The following is an 18359-nucleotide window of genomic DNA, read 5'->3' as shown; positions in this document are numbered from 1 at the left end:
CCACCTACATGCAAACTCCACACAGAAAGATCCCGAGCCCGGGATTGAACTCAGGACTAAAACGGTACTGCTGTTTCTATGGTAAAAAAAATATATACATTAAAAAAAACAGCTAAGTTGCCAGCATTTTACTGTGATATTTACATTTGTTTTTTAACTGTAAATAAAAAATAATTGCAATTTTACAGTAAAATTTTGGTACGTGAGCTGCCAGTTTTTTTTTGTTTTGTTATGTTTTTTCTGCAGATCAACAACTGTAGATTTTTCGGTGTATTACTATCCATCCATCCATTTTCTGCCGCTTATCCCTTTAGGGGTCGCGGGGGGGGGGGGGGGGGGGGGGGGCTGGGGCCTATCCCAGTTGCATTCGGGCGGAAGGCGGGGTACACCCTGGACAAGTCGCTACCTACATGCAAACAAAAAAATATGGTAAGTTGCAATAATTTCCCTTCAAAATTGTGTGTATGTTACTTTAAATGGAAAAACAGTACTGCTGTTTTTATGGTAAAAACAAAAAATAAAAAAACAGCTAAGTTGCCAGCATTTTACTGTAAGATTTACATTTGTTTTTTAACTGTAAATAAAAATAACTGCAATTTTACAGTAAAATTTTGGTACGTGAGCTGCCAGGTTTTCGGGGTTTTTTTCCCCCCTGCAAATCAACAACTGTAGATTTTTCGGTGTATTACTGTCCATCCATCCATGTTCTACCGCTTATCCCATTTAGGGTCGTGGGGGGTGCTGGAGCCTATTCCAGTTGCATTCGGGCGGAAGGCGGTGTACACCCTGGACAAGTCGCCATCTACATGCAAACAAAAAAATATGGTAAGTTGCAATCATTTCCCTTCAAAATTGTGTGTATATTACTTTAAATGGAAAAACAGTACTGCTGTTTTTATGGTAAAAACAAAAAATAAAAAAACAGCTAAGTTGCCAGCATTTTACTTTAAAATTTACATTTGTTTTTTTTTACTGTAAATTAAAAAAACTGCAATTTTACTGTAAACTTTTGGTACGTGAGCAGCCAGGTTTTTTTTTTTTTCTGCAAATCAACAACTGTAGATTTTTCGGTGTATTACTGTCCATCCATCCATTTCCTACCGCATGTCCCTTTCTGGTACGCGGGGGGTGCTGGAGCCTATCTCAGTTGCATTTGGGCGGAAGGTGGGGTACACCCTGGACAAGTCGCTACCTACATGCAAACAAAAAAATATGGTAAGTTGCAATAATTTCCCTTCAAAATTGTGTGAATATTACTTTAAATGGAAAAATGGTACTGCTGTTTTTATGATAAAAACAATGAATAAAAAAGCAGCTAAGTTGCCAGCATTTTACTGCAAAATTTACATTTTTTTTTTTTTTTTTTTACTGTAAATTAAAAAAAACTGCATTTTTACAGTGAAATGTTGGTACCTGAGCTGGCAGGTTTTTTGGGGGTTTTTTTTTCCGCAAATCAACAACTCTAGATTTTTGGGTGTATTACTGTAAATGGCACCACAGTTTATTACAGTAAAAAAAAAAAGTACAGTTTTTTTCATTTGGAGTAAAATGCTGTAAAAAAAAACACAGTAAATTTCTAAATTTTACCATGAAATCTATTGCTACTTTTACATTGCACAATTTAATGGATAATCTGCTTGAAAACATTATTATTAGTGTTTATTTCTACTTAAAAATGGTTTGAGTGTTTAATATATTTTTCCATAATTAGACAATATTTAAGTTAACATAATCAATCAATCAATGTTTATTTATATAGCCCTAAATCACAAGTGTCTCAAAGGGCTGCACAAACCACAACAACATCCTCGGTAGAGCCCACATAAGGGCAAGGAAAATCTCACCCCAGTGGGACGTCGGTGGCAGTGATAATGATGACTATGAGAAATGAGAAACCTTGGAGAGGACCGCATATGAGATGACATGGAGTACATTTTTTTTTCTCCCAAAATAGAAAAAAATAATAAATTTAGTTAGAAAAGTTACAGTATTTTATTGATCCATATTTCCAGGCTTTTGAAGGCCAAATGAGTTTGACACCTGTGCGCTAGATGAAAGTTATAAGATGTCTTCACATTTTGCATGTGAGCCACACATGCAAAATGTGAAGACATCTTATTACCCCCGCCCCAAAAAAGAGGACAAGCGGTAGAAAATTGATGGATATCGTTTGCTCCTCGTTGCCCAATCAAACTTTGTTTTCACTTCATTGTTTTAATTAAAATTCCTGTTCAAACCATGCTAAAAACAAAAAATCTAGCCCATCATTCATTACTAATGTCTTTGTGAACTTCCTCACGCTGTAATCGTGTACTTGCTTCCTGGTTAGAAAACAAAAATATACTTTAGAATACCGTTGTGAAGGTTGCCCTCCAGTGGGTTCTTCGGACCAACAAGCATTGACAGGAGAGCCAGGAATTTGGGGTATAACACTGATTTATTTTCATAAAAATGTGTCCATCTTTCTGCTTTTCAGCACAACGTCTTTTCTTCTGCGCGTCCGCTCAGCAGCTCCTCCAACTGCAACAACTCTCTTTCAATAGAGCGACAGGTGATTAGATAACCAGGCACAGGTGGGCCCTCAACCCACCTGTCGCTGATCTCGAAGCCGGTTTTGGCACACCCCGCTTCGCTGCAGGTCCACAGGCCACCCCCCTCCACAACAGTATTTTCCTGGCTATGTACCGTACCGGTATATAAGCCGCACTCACTAAAGCAGGAGTCACCAACTCTGTGCCCGCAGGCACCAGGTAACCCGTAAGGACCAAATGAGTCGCCCGCTGGCCTATTCTAAAAATAGCTCAAATAGCAGCACTTACCAGTGAGCTGCCTCTATTCTTTTTCATTTTATTTATTTACTAGCAAGCTGGTCTCGCTTTGCTTGACATTTTTCATTCTAAGAGAGAAAAAACTCAAATAGAATTTGAAAATCCAAAAAAATATTTTAAAGACTTTGTCTTCACTGGTTTAAATAAATACATACATTTTTTTATTTTGCTTCTTATAACTTTTAGAAAGACAACTTTGGAGAAAAAATACAACCTTAAAAATTATTCTAGGATTTTTAAACACATATAACTTTTTACCTTTTAAATTCCTTCCTCTTCTTTCCTGACAATTTAAATCAATGTTCAAGTTTTTTTTTTTTATTATTGTATCAATCAATCAATCAATGTTTACTTATATAGCCCTAAATCACTAGTGTCTCAAAGGGCTGCACAAACCACTACATCCTCGGTAGGCCCACATAAGGGCAAGGAAAACTCACACCCAGTGGGACGTCGGTGACAATGATGACTATGAGAACCTTGGAGAGGAGGAAAGCAATGGATGTCGAGCGGGTCTAACATGATACTGTGAAAGTTCAATCCATAATGGATCCAACACAGCAGCGAGAGTCCCGTTCACAGCGGAGCCAGCAGGAAACCATCCCAAGCGGAGGCAGATCAGCAGCGCAGAGATGTCCCCAGCCGATACACAGGCAAGCAGTACATGGCCACCGGATCGGACCGGACCCCCTCCACAAGGGAGAGTGGGACATAGAAGAAAAAGAAAAGAAACGGCAGATCAACTGGTCTAAAAAGGGAGTCTATTTAAAGGCTAGAGTATACAAATGAGTTTTAAGGTGAGACTTAAATGCTTCTACTGAGGTGGCATCTCGAACTGTTACCGGGAGGGCATTCCAGAGTACTGGAGCCCGAACGGAAAAAGCTCTGTAGCCCGCAGCCTTTTTTTGGGCTTTGGGAATCACTAATAAGCCGGAGTCTTTTGAACGCAGATTTCTTGCCGGGACATATGGTACAATACAATCGGCAAGATAGGATGGAGCTAGACCGTGTAGTATTTTATACGTAAGTAGTAAAACCTTAAAGTCACATCTTAAGTGCACAGGAAGCCAGTGCAGGTGAGCCAGTACAGGCGTAATGTGATCAAACTTTCTTGTTCTTGTCAAAAGTCTAGCAGCCGCATTTTGTACCAACTGTAATATTTTAATGCTAGACATGGGGAGACCCGAAAATAATACGTTACAGTAATCGAGGCGAGACGTAACAAACGCATGGATAATGATCTCCGCGTCTTAAGTGGACAGAATGGAGCGAATTTTAGCGATATTACGGAGATGAAAAAAGGCCGTTTTAGTAACGCTTTTAATGTAATTGTAAAGAATAATAAATATATTTTAAATTAATTCTTAAATTTAGCTTCTGTTTTTTCAACAAAGAATATTTGTGAAATATTTCTTCAAACTTATTATGATTAAAATTCCCAAAAAATATTCTTGCCAATCTAAAAAATCTGTAAAATCAAATTTAAATCTTATTTCATAGTATTTTGAATTTATTTTAAAAAATGTTGTTCTGGAAAATCTAGAAGAAATAATGATTTGTCTTTGTTAGAAATATAGCTTGGTCCAATTTGTTATATATTATAACAAAGTGCAGATTGGATTTTAACCCATTTAAAACATGTCATCAAAATTCTAAAATTAATCTTATTCAGGAAAAATTACTAATGATATTCCATGAATTAATTTTTTTTATTTTTTCAAAAAGATTCGAATTAGCTATTTCGTCTCTTATTTTTTTTTTCGGTTGAGATTTGAATTTTAAAGAGTCGAAATTGAAGATGAACTATGTTTAAAAATTCAATTTTAATTTTTTTTTTGTGTTTTCTCCTCTTTTAAACCGTTCAATTAAGTGTTTTTTTCATCATTTTTTCTCTACAAAAAACCTTCTGTAAAAGGTAAAAAACTGTACGACGGAATGACAGACAGAAATGCCCATTTTATATGTATATATATATATATATATATATATATATACATTTATTTATTAAAGGTAAATTGAGCAAATTGGCTATTTCTGGCAATTTATTTAAGTGTGTATCAAACTGGTAGCCCTTCGCATTAATCAGTACCCAAGAAGTTGCTCTTGGTTTCAAAAAGGTTGGTGACCACTGCACTAAAGGTTAGACGAAAAAACAATTTTGTTTCATACATAGGGATGATGTTCGTCAACAAATTATCGAGTTCGAGCCCGTTTTCGGATCCTCTTATCGAACCGATTCCTTATCGAATCTCTTATCAAATCCAGATAGGTTGTTGTGTGTTACGATCCGTTACTCGGATCTTCACGTTGTTGTTTTTTTTTCTATCTGTGTTTTCATTCTCCATTCTGACCCGTTTACTTCCTGGTTTGTTCGTTTCCATGGTCACTTATTATTTTCACCTGCTAGTCTGGGTTCTCGCACGCCTGTTCTTGTAATCACCACCCTTTATAAGCCAGCCTCGTCTGTTTATTCTTTCTGGGACTCTAGTTTGCTCTCACGCAACTATACGTCTGTTTTGATCGTTTGCTTTCACGCAATTCCTACTATATACGCGAGCTCTCATGCTACGCACCTCGTTATTAGCTCACATGCTAAATGGTTTATTTACTCCTTTTTGTGTGCCAACGTGCCAGTTTAATTTCCTATTTTGTATCTCCTAGTTCTCATACTAGCGTCTTTGGTTTGCCTTTTGTTAGCTCCAGTGTTTTTGTTATAGCTCTCCTTCTGTTATTTAGAATGAATTGGTTATATCTTACCTTTGTATATACAGTAAATACAGAAATAGCACCCGTAACTGACGCGGCGCATTTTAATACAGTGCGCAATATGGTCGCGAAAATATGGAATAGTTGCTTCGATAACAGGAACCTGTTCTCAAAAAGGGATTCGAATCCATGGAATCGGTTCTTTTCTTATCGAACAATCGGGATAACCGGTTTCGAGCATCATCCCTATTCATAGGTTAGCCGCACCGGACTATAAGCCGCAGGTATATATGTTGTGAAATTAGTTATTTACACAGAGAAATGTTGCAAATGTTTGATTACATACCTTTTTAATTGTTTCTAAACGGTTCCTGTAACACGGCAGTAAAACGGCTGGTCAAACAAAACAGACCTCATCGTCATGAACCTACTAACTGCTAAAGCTAGCTCTCCGATCAGTTAAACAGGACTCAATAGCTAGGGATGTGAATCTTTGGGTGTTCCACGATTTGATTCAATATCGATTCTTGGGGTCACGATTCGATAATATATCGATTTTTTTCGATTCGATTCTTGATTCAAAAACAATATTTTTCCGATTCAAAACGATTCTGTATTCATTCAATACATAGGATTTCAGCAGGATCTACCCCAGTCTGCTGACATGCTAGCAGAGTCGTAGATTTTTTTTGTAAAAAGCTTTTATTATTGTAAAGGACAATGTTTTATCAACTGATTGCAATAATGTAAATTTGTTTTAACTATTAAACGAACCAAAAATATGACTTATTTTATCTTTGTGAAAACATTGGACACAGTGTGTTGTCAAGCTTATGAGATGCGATGCAAGTGTAAGCCACTGTGACACTATTGTTCTTTTTTGTTATTTTTATAAATGTCTAATGATAATGTCAGTGAGGGACTTTTAATCACTGCTATGCTGAAATTATAATTAATATTGATACTGTTGTTGATAATATTCGTTTTTGTTTCATTACTTTTGGTTTTTTCTGTGTCGTGTTTGTGTCTCCTCTCAATTGCTCTGTTTATTGCAGTTCTGAGTGTTGCTGGGTCACGTTTGGTTTTGGAATTGGATTGCATTGTTATGGTATTGCTGTGAAGTGGTTTGTTGGATTGGAAAAAAAAAATCGATTAAAAAAAAAAGAGAGTCGATTCTGAATCGCACAACGTAAACAATTCGATTCGTATTCGAATCGATTTTTTCCCACACCCCTATCAATAACTCGACAGTGACGTTTTGGTGAATTAACGAAACTGAAACGACACAAGAAAAAATGCAATTTTTCAAGTTTAATACTAACACAGACACTTGTAAACATGCTAGCTTATTTGCTAATGCTAACGACACTAGCTTGATTACATTACGATAGCACATACAAATAAGCATGAAAACACTCCGACGGACAACAAACATGGGACGGTTTATTAAGTAAGAATTGTTTTAATAATATTTGTAAAAACTTACAAACCTTGCTTAGAGTGATGAATGAAGAATCCATACAAGCAGAAACATGAATAGAAAACAGTTGTGCTTCCGGTTGAAAGCACTTATAGAAATACTGTTGACCAGTGGTTGTTGAGCTTTCCCCCCCAAGTAACACCTCAGAAAACACTTGGATCTCCAACTCCCACAATAATTACCAACATTAAAATATAGTAGGGTTAAGTATTTATTAGAAACGAGGCAGTTAATACTTTTGGACACTGTATTATTACACACAGCGAATATAGTAAAATAAAAAACTGTACTTTAATCAAGAGGTTCTTTGGCGTACCACTAGATGGAGCCCACATATTATAGTTTTAGAATCACTGCAGTCCTCATCAGTGTGTGTTGATAAATATTTCTTAAATTATTGTCACACCCACACTAGGTGTGACGAAATTATCCTCAGCGTTTGACCCGTCACCCTTGATCACCCCCTGGGAGGTGAGGGGAGCAGTGAGCAGCAGCGGTGGCCGCGCCCGGGAATCATTTTTTGGTGATTCAACCCCCAATTCCAACCCTTGATTCTGAGTGCCAAGCAGGGAAGTAATGGGTCCCATTTTTATAGTCTTTGGTATGACTCGGCCGGGGGTTTGAACTCACGACCTACGGCTCTTAGGGCGGGCACTCTAACCACAAGGCCACTAAAGTGAATTACATTTATATAGCGCTTTTCTCTAGTGACTCAAAGTGCTTTACATGTGCTAAACCATACTTGCCAACCTTGGGACCTCCGAATTCGGGAGATGTGGGGGGGTTTGAGTAGCTGGGGGTGTATATATTTTCAAGTATTTCATATATATATATATATATATATATATATATATATATATATATATATATATATATAATCCGTTCACGAATGAGTATATCTGTTCGGCCGGCGTGTTCAATGGAGAAGTCTGATTTCCAAAATTTGCAGCCAGCAAATGTAATAGTGTGACGTTGTTGCGCTATATTATGAACGAGACAGGGTCTTATGTTTTATTTTGAAGTATTGGTTTTATTTTGAAGAACCGGATATCTGGTGCAGGAAGTGACTCTGCTTTTTTTTCGGATTTTTACTTCCTCTTCAATCGGACTTTTGCTGATGAGGTAATAGTTCTTCATTGCTCTGTGTTTCTTGTGTAAATATTATTTCTAAACTTTCATAATACTTTATAAGTGATGTGTGGTTTTAAGTATTTTTTTATGCACAGTTTTGTTAAGTAAGGATTAGAGCGTCGAATGTTTGAAATGTTTGGTCATAATTACACATGGTATTTACGCAGGTATCAATCCGCCAGAAAAGTAGAGACCTGTGTATGTGTTTCATGTTTCCAACAAAGGTATGTGGATTTGTGTATTATACTTTTTTTTTGTGATAAAACGTTTTTGTTAATGTCATTTAAATTATTATTTTTTGTATGAATGAATGAATGTTATTTACTTCCTCTTCTATCGGACTTTTGCTGATGAGGTATCACTCCGCCAGAAAAGTAGAGACCTGTGTATGTGTTTCATGTTTCCAACAAAGGTGGTCAATAAATGATGAAACGACGGAATGGTGGAGTGTCTCCTACTTATAAAAAACTACACAACGCAGAATAAGACTCACTACACATACCCCTTCTCCTTCGAGCTGTCCTGGATGAACTGAAATTCTTTCCAATCATTTTGGAACTTGCAAGAGTATTTCTTCTTCTTACTCGTCGTCGCCACGTCTCTTCTTCGTTCCTCTGCTTCGTCCCTGTTATGTTTTTGGACATTACTACTTGCCGTGGTTTTGAAGCAACGCATGATGGGAATCCGGATGTTGTGCGTCAGTGTGTTAACGTGCCGGCTGGAATAAACACACGCTGAGAAATAGCTCCGTGCCTGCCTACTTTATGGGTTATAGATCAACCTATAGATAACGGAGACTTATATAATAGTCTGCTTTTCAGGTGAGAGAGGACGCTAAAGGCAGTGCCTTTAAGGCACCCCAATATTGTTTCCGGGTGGAAATCGGGAGAAATTCGGGAAAATGGTTGCCCATGGAGATTTTCGGGAAAGGGGCACTGAAATCCCGGAGTCTCCCGGGAAAATCGGGAGGGTTGGCAAGTGTGCACTAAGCCCCAGGGATCAAAACGTAGGAAAAAACTAACCGCTTATTACTTACCGTATACTTATAGTGCCAGTGACAAAATCAACTCTTTATTGATAGGAGGTAGCTAATTTTGATAGGTATTTAACTAAACCAGGGGTCACCAACCTTTTTGAAACCAAGAGCTACTTCTTGGGTACTGATTAATGCGAAGGGCTACCAGTTTGATACACACTTAAATAAATTGCCAGAAATAGCCAATTTGCTCAATTTACCTTTAATAAATAAATATATGCATATGTATGTATGTATGTGTGTATATATATATATATATATATGTATATATATATATATATATATATATATTAAAAAATGGGTATTTCTGTCTGTCATTCCGTTGTACATTTTTTTTTCCTTTTACGGAAGGTTTTTTGTAGAGAATAAATGATGAAAATAAATGGGAAAATTGTGGTATTAAGTCGGCTCTTACCGGATTCTTGAGTGGATTACACGACCTCATCCTGCAGCTCAAAAAGGCAGCTGTGATCTTGGCTCCTCGGCTTCTCTCATAGACACTGGCGTTCACCGCAGCCATCCGACTTTCAGGTAGGACTTCATAATCTTACTAAAATACTATTAACACAATAAGCAGATAAGGAATTTTCCAGAATTATCCTTGTTAATGTGTCTAATTACATCTAAAACTCTCCCACTGCCGCCGCCTGGAGCCGTTGCCTTTTCTTTTTTTCTTCTTTTTTTTGTGTGCTTCACTCTAACTTTCCTCATCCACGAATCTTTCATCCTCGCTCAAATTAATGGGGAAATTGTCGCTTTCTCGGTCCAAATAGCCCTAGCTGCTGGTGGCCATGATTGTAAACCATGTGAGGAGCCCTACAACCGGTGACGTCACGCGCACATCGTCTGCTACTTCCGGTACAGGCAAGGCTTTTTTGTTCGGGACCAAAAGTTGCAAACTTTATCGTCGATGTTCTCTACTAAATCCTTTCAGCAAAAATATGGCAATACCGCGAAATGATCAAGTATGACACATAGAATGAACCTGTTATCCCCGTTTGAATAAGAAAATGTCATTTCAGTAGGCCTTTAAGTTGTAGTAATAGTTTTGTTTTACCTCCGCTGAGAGCGCCTTTTGCTTATACCCTTTGTTTTTTTTGTAATATTTTCGAGTTGATAATAAAAGATGTCACTACCTTCACGCTACGTCCTGTCCAGTCGCTTTGCACCACGGGAAAACAGACCGCGCAAAAGTCCCAGTCATGACAGAACTCAAATATATGCCCTGTCAGATACCAAACGCATTTGGGAGGAATTTATTGCACATGGTGTTTTTACTGTTAAATGACTGAAGAAACAAATGGCTCCGGCAGAAAGAACACTTTTTTTTTCACGGAGAGCAAAAGGGCCGTTGCTTGAGCATCACTCTGGTCTACCTGTGCACGTGCCTTATGGTACCGCTGGCTGGTTTCATGCATGAGGATCATTTTGTGTCCCCAAACAGATATTTCTGTTGCAGCTTTAAAGCAGCAGGAACTCAATAGAGCAGGGGTCTAAAACTCAATTTACCTGGGGGCCACTGGATGCAGAGACTGGGTGACGCTGGGCCGCCAGAAAAAATTTCCTTTAAAAAAATCTAACATGCACTTTTTAACGAATTCACCTTCTTTGAATGTCTTTCCCGCCCGAGCAACATACTTGCCAACTCTCGCGTTCTTTCCGGGACACATCCGAATATCGGTGCCCCTCCCGATAATCACCCGGGGCAATTATTCTCCCAGTTTTCCCACAGACCACGATATTAAGAGCGTCCTCCAAAACCTGCCATCTTGTCCACTTTTCCACCATGCAGATAGTGTGCCGGTCCAGTCACATATTGTATGAGGCTTCAGCTGACATACAAAAGTAACTGCAAGACATACTTGATCTACAGCCATACAGGTCACACTGAGGGTGGCCGTATACACAACTTTATCACTGTTACAAATATGCGCCACACTTTGAATCCACACCAAACAAGAGTGACAAACACATTTTAGGAGAACATCCACACCGTAACACAACATAAACACAACAGAACAAATACCCAGAATCCAATGCAGCCCTAACTCGTCCAGGCTACAATGGGGGTTTGGGGGCAGGGGTATATATTGTAGCCCAGAAGGGTTAGGGCTGCATGGGATTCTGGGTATTTGTTGTGTTGTTTTTATGTTGTGTTACGGTGCGGATGTTCTCCTAAAATGTGTTTGTCAATCTTGTTTGGTGTGGGTTCCCAGTGTGGCACATATTTGTAACGGTGTTAAAAGGGAACATTATCACCAGACCTACGTAAGCGTCAATTAATACCTTGATGGTGCAGAAAAAAGACCATTTATTTTTTTAACCGATTTCCGAAGTCTAAATGGGTGAATTTTGGCGAATTAAACGCCTTTCTGTTTATCGCTCATGTGTTGATGTCTCCGAGGTAATACAGCCGCCATTCATTTTCAACACATTGTAAACATTGGGTCTCAGCTCTGTTATTTTCCGTTTTTTCGACTATTTTTTGGAACATTGGAGACATCATGGCTCGTCGGTGTGTTGTCGGAGGGTTTAACAACACTAACAGGGAGGGATTCAAGTTGCACCACTGGCCCGAAGATGCGAAAGTGTCTGCCGCCAGATCCCCGTTGAATGTACCAAAGTGTCTCCACATTTTACCGGGGATGACAGGCATGGCACAGAGATGTATGGATAACCTCCAGATGCATTTGCAACGATAAAGTCAACGAAATCACAAAGGTGAGTTTTGTTGATGTTGACTTATGTGCTAATCAGACATATTTGGTTGCGGCGTGACTTCCAGCTAATCAATGCTAACATGCTACGCTAATCGATACTAACATGCTATTTACCGGCGGTACTAAAGCAGACATGGCACAGAGATGTATGGATAACCTGCAGATGCATTTGCAACTATATTACGTTTCCTTCCACCCACATTTAATGCAAAAAAGAACACTTACCAATCGACGGATTTAAGTTGCTCCAGTGTCACAAGATGCGAAAGTCCTGATCGTTTGGTCCGCACCTTTTACCGTCGATGCTAACGCAGTTATTCGGCCATGCTATGGCTATGAATAGCGTCAATAGCTATTCGCTCAATAGCTTCAGTTTCTTCTTCAATACTTTCATACTCCAACCATCCGTTTCAATACATGCGTAATCTGTTGAATCGCTTAAACCGCTGAAATCCGAGTCTGAATCCGAGCTAATGTCACTATGTCTTGCTGTGGTATCTGCCAGTTTACATTGGCAGCACTGTATGACGTCACAGGGAAATGGATAGTCGCATTGCAAATAGCGAAAATCAAGCACTTTAAAGGTTTTTTATGGCTATTCAGGGACCGGTAAAATTATGAAAACATTTTCAAAAAATACAACAAGCTTTTTATTGTTTTTAACACTTTTGAAATTGTGATAATGTTCCCCTTTAAAGTTGTTTATACGGCCACCCTCAGTGTGACCTGTATGGCTGTTGATCAACTATGTCTTGCAGTCGCTTACTGAGTCCTCTGAAGTCTTATACAACATGCGGCAGGGTTGACACGCTGTTGTTGCAGTTTGTAGAGGACAGTAAAGGCAGTGCCTCTCACCCGGTTTTGGTGAGATCCGGGAGAATGATTACCCCTGGAGGGGGACTGGAAATCGGGAGTCTAACAGGTGTCCACTGGAAAAATCGAGGGTGTACAAGTATGACACTGTAAAGCGCCATTCATATAAAACTCGCAGGCCGCACCAATACAAAATTTTCAAATATGGGTGCCGGCCGCCAAATAACGTCTCGCGAGCCGTGTGTTTGAGACCCCTACATTAGAGGATAAGACTATTTGTAAGAAACATCAAAGTGTTTTTCTAGTAAAGGTTCAGTTTGTGCTCCATCTTGTCTACTTGCCCACGCCAGACTTGTGCCGGGCGTTGTTTTTCTGCGCTATGCCGTAAGGCACGTGCGCGGCCACGGTGCCCATCTCGGTCGCGCCCTCCACGTGAAACATCTGGTCGTCAAAGTAGATGTGAGGCCTGATCTTCTCCAGCATGGGGCCCTTGGGCGCCCCCGCTAGGAACAGGGCCTCGTCGATCTCCAGACCCCAGGCCCTGAGGGTCTTCAGGGCTCGGATCCCGGAGCTGGCCGCGCTCCGGGCCGTGACTAAGAAGGTCCGGATTGGGCAGTCCAGGCGCTGGCCTTTTGCGTAAAACTTCTTCTGGAGCTTCCCAAGGGCCTCCAGGAAACCTTTCAGTGGCCCCTTCCAGAAAAGAGGATAGATTGTGATCGGGTGATTCTGAGGACGTTTGTTTAAAACACATACATGGTCAAGTAGCGTGTCCTCGTTTTCGCGCTCGTGCTCGAAGAACTTGTCCAGCCCGTGGGCCTTGAAGATGCGCTCGGACTCGTCGGAGAAGAGAACGGCGTCGCCGTCAAACGCCACCCTCAGCTGGGACTCGGACACCTCTGTTTGCTTGTCTGGCATGAACATGGTGGCCGCCGCAATGCCTGAACACACGCAGGGAAAGAATGTCGAAATGTTATTCTTTCCCTAAATGGCAAACCCAACAACTGGCAAGAATTTAAAGGGGAACATTATCACCAGACCTATGTAAGCGTCAATTTATACCTTGATGTTGCAGAAAAAAGACCATATATTTTTTTAACCGATTTCCGAACTCTAAATGTGTGAATTTTGGCGAATTAAACGCGACGACATCAGAACGTGACGTCACATCGGTACTCAACGCCATTTTTCCCTACCACATCACACGCATCAAGTCAAATCAGCTCTGTTATTTTCCGTTTTTTCGACTATTTTCCGATACCTTGGAGACATCATGCCTCGTCGGTGTGTTGTCGGAGGGTGTAACAACACGATCAGGGACGGATTCAAGTTGATTTACGTAGAATGTGCATCGATTAGCACGGCATGCTAATCGGTGCTAACATGCTATTTAGGCTAGCTGTGTACATATTGCAGCATTATGCCTCATTTGTAGCTATATTTACATCTAGCCTTTCCCTCTACCCACATTTAATGCCAAACAAATACTTAGCAATCAACGGATTTAAGTTGCTCCAGTGTCAAGAGATACGAAAGTCTCTCGTTTGTTTTTTTACCGGCGTTGCTACGACGGAGATGGCACAGAGATGACAAGACTGTCTGGATATCTTGCGACACTCAAAGCAGATGCATTCCCAACGATAAAGTCAACGAAATCACAAAGGTGAGTTTTGTTGATGTTATCGACTTATGTGCTAATCAAACATATTTGGTCGCGGCATGACTGCCAGCTAATCGATGCTAACATGCTATTTAGGCTACCTGTTATTTAGGCTACCTGTATGTACATATGAAACTATATTTACATCCTGTGTTTCCTTCCGCCCACATTTAATGCGAAACAAACACTTACCAATCGACGGATTTAAGTTGATCCAGTGTCAATGCGAAAGTCCCGATCGGTTGGTCTGCACATTTTACTGGCGATGCTAACGCAGACATGCCTGGCCGAATAGCGTCAATACCTATTCGCTCAATAGCTTCAGTTTCTTCTTCAATTTCGTTTTCCCTATCTGCCTCCATACTCCAACCATCCGTTTCAATACATGCGTAATCTGTTGAATCGCTTAAACCGCTGTAATCCGAGTCTGAATCCGAGCTAATGTCGCTATATCTTGCTGTGCTATTCGCCATGTTTGTTTGTATTGGAATCGCCACGTGACGTCACAGGGAAATGGACAGTGGCTTAAGCATATATCGAAAATCAAGCACTTTAAAGCTTTTTTTAGGGATATTCCGGGACGGGTAAAATTTTTAAAAAAACTTCCAAAAATAAAATAAGCCACTGGGAACTGATTTTTATTGGTTTTAACCCTTCTGAAATTGTGATAATGTTCCCCTTTAAAGCAGGGGTGTCTAATGTCCTGCCCGTTTTATCCGCAAAAATGAAAACAATTGCTGTTCTAAATGTGTCCACTGGATGTCGCTATAGCAATTCTTTTTATTTGATGCCACAAGAAACGAGCATGACTAGGTGCATACAGGTTTTGGAACAACATATGCTGCCATCTAAGTGCCGTCTTTTTTATGGACGCCCCTGCTTATTTCAGCAAGACAACGCCCAGCCACATTCAGCACGTGTTACAACAGTGTGGCTTCATAAAAAAAAAAAAAAAGAGTATGACTCGGCCGGGGTTTGAACTCACTCGGCAGACACTCTAATCACAGTACCACTGAGAATATTGTCTATCTTTTGTAGATTTTTTTTTACTGTGATGAATTATTATGCTGATGTCAAAGTGATTGAATTAACTTCCTTCAGGCTTTGTTATTATTGCACAAATTACCGCAAAAATTCTTGCAAGAACTCAAACTAAGCTTATTCGCCCTTGTCAGTCATCGTTAGCGCTCCCTGGTTGACACCTTGTGTGTTCTTACCTTCAGACAGCGCTTCTCTGACCTTGTCTGCATCAGCTGACAGGTAGAGGTTGGTTTGCCAGGCCTTCAGATAGCCAATAGGACTGCTTCCACCCGTCATGCAAAACCTCTCTATGAACAGATCTGACGACAGGATTGAAAAGGAAACCGATGTGTTAGAAGTGCATGGGACAGAGGACGCAGTTCCTATATATAGCTGCAAAGGGAAGAACTTAAAGTGGGACCCGTTAAGCAAAACCAACTTTTCTTATCTATTGTTACTTGTTTTTGTGTATTTGGGATCTGCATAAGTCCCAAAGATATTTATAAAACAATCTTGCATTCCTTCAAACTTCCTCCAAAAGAGCCCCAATTTACGACATTTTTCACAGTGCATGTCAGCGGATATCTCCATATATGGTAAAGTTTTACCCCAAGAGCATTGCGTGAGTCCACCTTTGTAATCTGACGCTGGAACCAAGGGGTGTCAAACTAATTTTAGCTTAGTAGCTGCAAGGAGGAAAATCCATTCCCATTTGGGTCGGACTGATAAAATCATAACATAATAATTTAAAATTAAAGATGGCTCCGAAATTGATTTATTGGTCTTACTTTGGCCAAAAATAGATTTTGAAAATGTAAATATTACGAATAATGCTCTTAACAAAACACTTTGTTCGTTGAAAATTCTCAGGAAAAAATTGGTGCACCACAAAGAACATAAAGAAAGTAGACTTTGTACCAGTATATTTACAAATCCATTAAACTCTAAGCCAGGGGTCATCAACGTTTTTGAAACCAAGAGCTACTTCTTGGGTACTGATTAATGGGAAAGGCTACCAGTTCGATACACACTTAAATAAATTGCCAGAAATGTTATTATTAATATATATTTATCTTTGTCAAACACTGGTCATCTTAATGATTCGTCACAATAAATATATAAAGAAACAGATAAATGTATATATAAAAAAAATGGGTATTTCTGTCTGTCATTCCGTCATACATTTTTTTCCTTCTACAGAATGTTTTTTTGTAGAGAATAAATGATGAAAAAAAAACACTTAATTGAACGGTTTAAAAGAGGAGAAAACACACACACAAAAAAAAAAGAAAATGTAATTTTGAAACATTGTTTATCTTCAATTTTGACTCTTTAAAATTCAAAATTCAACCGAAAAAAATGAAGAGAAAAACTAGCTAATTCGAATCTTTTAGAAAAAAATGTAAAAAAGAAATTATGGAACATCATTAGTAATTTTTCCTGATTAAGAATAATCTTACAATTTTGATAACCTGTCTTAAATAGCTTTGTTAAAATATATAACAAATTGGACCAAGCTTTATTTCTAACAAAGACAAATCATTATTTCTTCTAGGTTTTCCAGGACAAAAATTTTAAAAGAAATTCGAAAGACTTTGAAATAAGGTTTAAATTTGATTCTACAGATTTTCTAGATTCGCCAGGATATTTTTTTTTAAATTTTAATCATAATAAGTTTGAAGAAATATTTCACAAATATTCTTCGTCGAAAAAACAGAGGCTAAAACGAAGAATTAAATTAAAATGTATTTATTATTCTTTACAATAAAAAAAAATAATTTACTTGAACATTGATTTAAATTGTCAGGAAAGAAGAGGAAGGAATTTAAAAGGTAAAAAGGTCCTAAAATAATTTTTAAGGTTGTATTTTTTTCTTTAAAATTGTCTTTGTACAATTTAAAAAAATAAATAAATAAATGAATTTATTTAAACAAGTTATTAAAATATTTTCTTGGATTTTCAAATTCGATTTGAGTTTTGTCTCTCTTAGAATTAAAAATGTCGAGCAAAGCGAGACCAGCTTGTTAGTAAATAAATACAATTTAAAAAATAGAGGCAGCTCACTGGTAAGTGCTGCTATTTGAGCAATTTTTAGAACAAGCCAGCGGGCTACTCATCTGGTCCTTACGGGTTACCTGGTGCCCGCGGGCACCGCGTTGGTGACCCCTGCTCTAAGCACTTCCTGTTTACCATTCTTATGTTGGCAGTTCAACGTTAAAGATGTGTTTGGAAAAGGATTTTCCTCAAGCTGTCACATTGGTAAAATGCAAAACACATTCATTTATAATCATTGAAATTTACTATAGATGTCCGATAATGGCTTTTTTGCCAACATCCTATATTCCGATTTTTTCCAACTCTTAATTACAGATACCGATATCAACCAATACCGATATATACAGTCATAGAATTAACACAGTATCATGCCTAATTTTTTTGTGATTCCCCGCTGGATGCATTAAACAATGTAACAAGGTTTTCCAAAATAAATCAACTCAAGTTATGGAAAAAAAAGCCAAGATGTCACTGTCATATTTATTATTGAAGTCACAAAGTGCATTATTTTTTTTAACATGCCTCAAAACAGTAGCTTGGAATTTGGGACATGCTCTCCCTGAGAGAGCATGAGGAGGTTGAGGTGGGCGGGGTTGGGGAGGGGGGTATGGGGTAGTGGGAGGTGTATATTGTAGCGTCCCGAAAGAGTCAGTGCTGTAAGTGGTTCTGGGTATTTCTTCTGTTTTGTTTATGTTGTGTTACGGTGTGGCTGTTCTCTTGAAATGTATTTGTCATTCTAGTTTGATGTGGGTTCACAGTGTGGCGCATATTTGTAACAGTGTTAAAGTTGTTTATACGGCCACCCTCAGTGTGACCTGTATGGCTGTTGATCAAGTATGCCTTGCATTCACTTGTGTGTGTGTGAAAAGCCGTAGATATTATGTGACTGGGCCGGTGTCACGCCCATGGGATC

General features: G+C 38.9%; 1 protein-coding gene across 5 annotated transcripts in view; it reads right to left on the bottom strand.

Moving 5' to 3' along the window:
* Window positions 1-576: 576 nt before the first annotated feature.
* The window catches only part of nt5c1aa (5'-nucleotidase, cytosolic IAa), a 73469-nt gene continuing 55686 nt past the window's right edge, over window positions 577-18359 (bottom strand). The window contains exons 4-8 of one of the 5 annotated variants that reach the window (XM_061897364.1): window positions 15589-15711; window positions 13468-13652; window positions 13052-13404; window positions 1102-1188; window positions 577-802 (exon numbers count right to left, since the gene is read on the bottom strand). In XM_061897364.1, the coding sequence (XP_061753348.1) occupies window positions 724-802; window positions 1102-1188; window positions 13052-13404; window positions 13468-13652; window positions 15589-15711 (827 nt within the window). In that variant the 3' untranslated portion in view covers window positions 577-723. Of the gene's footprint in view, window positions 803-1101; window positions 1189-6826; window positions 10318-11120; window positions 13405-13467; window positions 13653-15588; window positions 15712-18359 lie in introns of those variants that run through there. The other 4 variants (XM_061897363.1, XM_061897365.1, XM_061897366.1 and 1 more) reach the window with 4 other exon arrangements.

This window comes from Nerophis ophidion, linkage group LG04 (genome assembly GCF_033978795.1).
Source record: "Nerophis ophidion isolate RoL-2023_Sa linkage group LG04, RoL_Noph_v1.0, whole genome shotgun sequence".
Lineage (NCBI taxonomy): Eukaryota > Metazoa > Chordata > Actinopteri > Syngnathiformes > Syngnathidae > Nerophis > Nerophis ophidion.
This window is presented reverse-complemented; position numbering and strand designations above follow the sequence as displayed.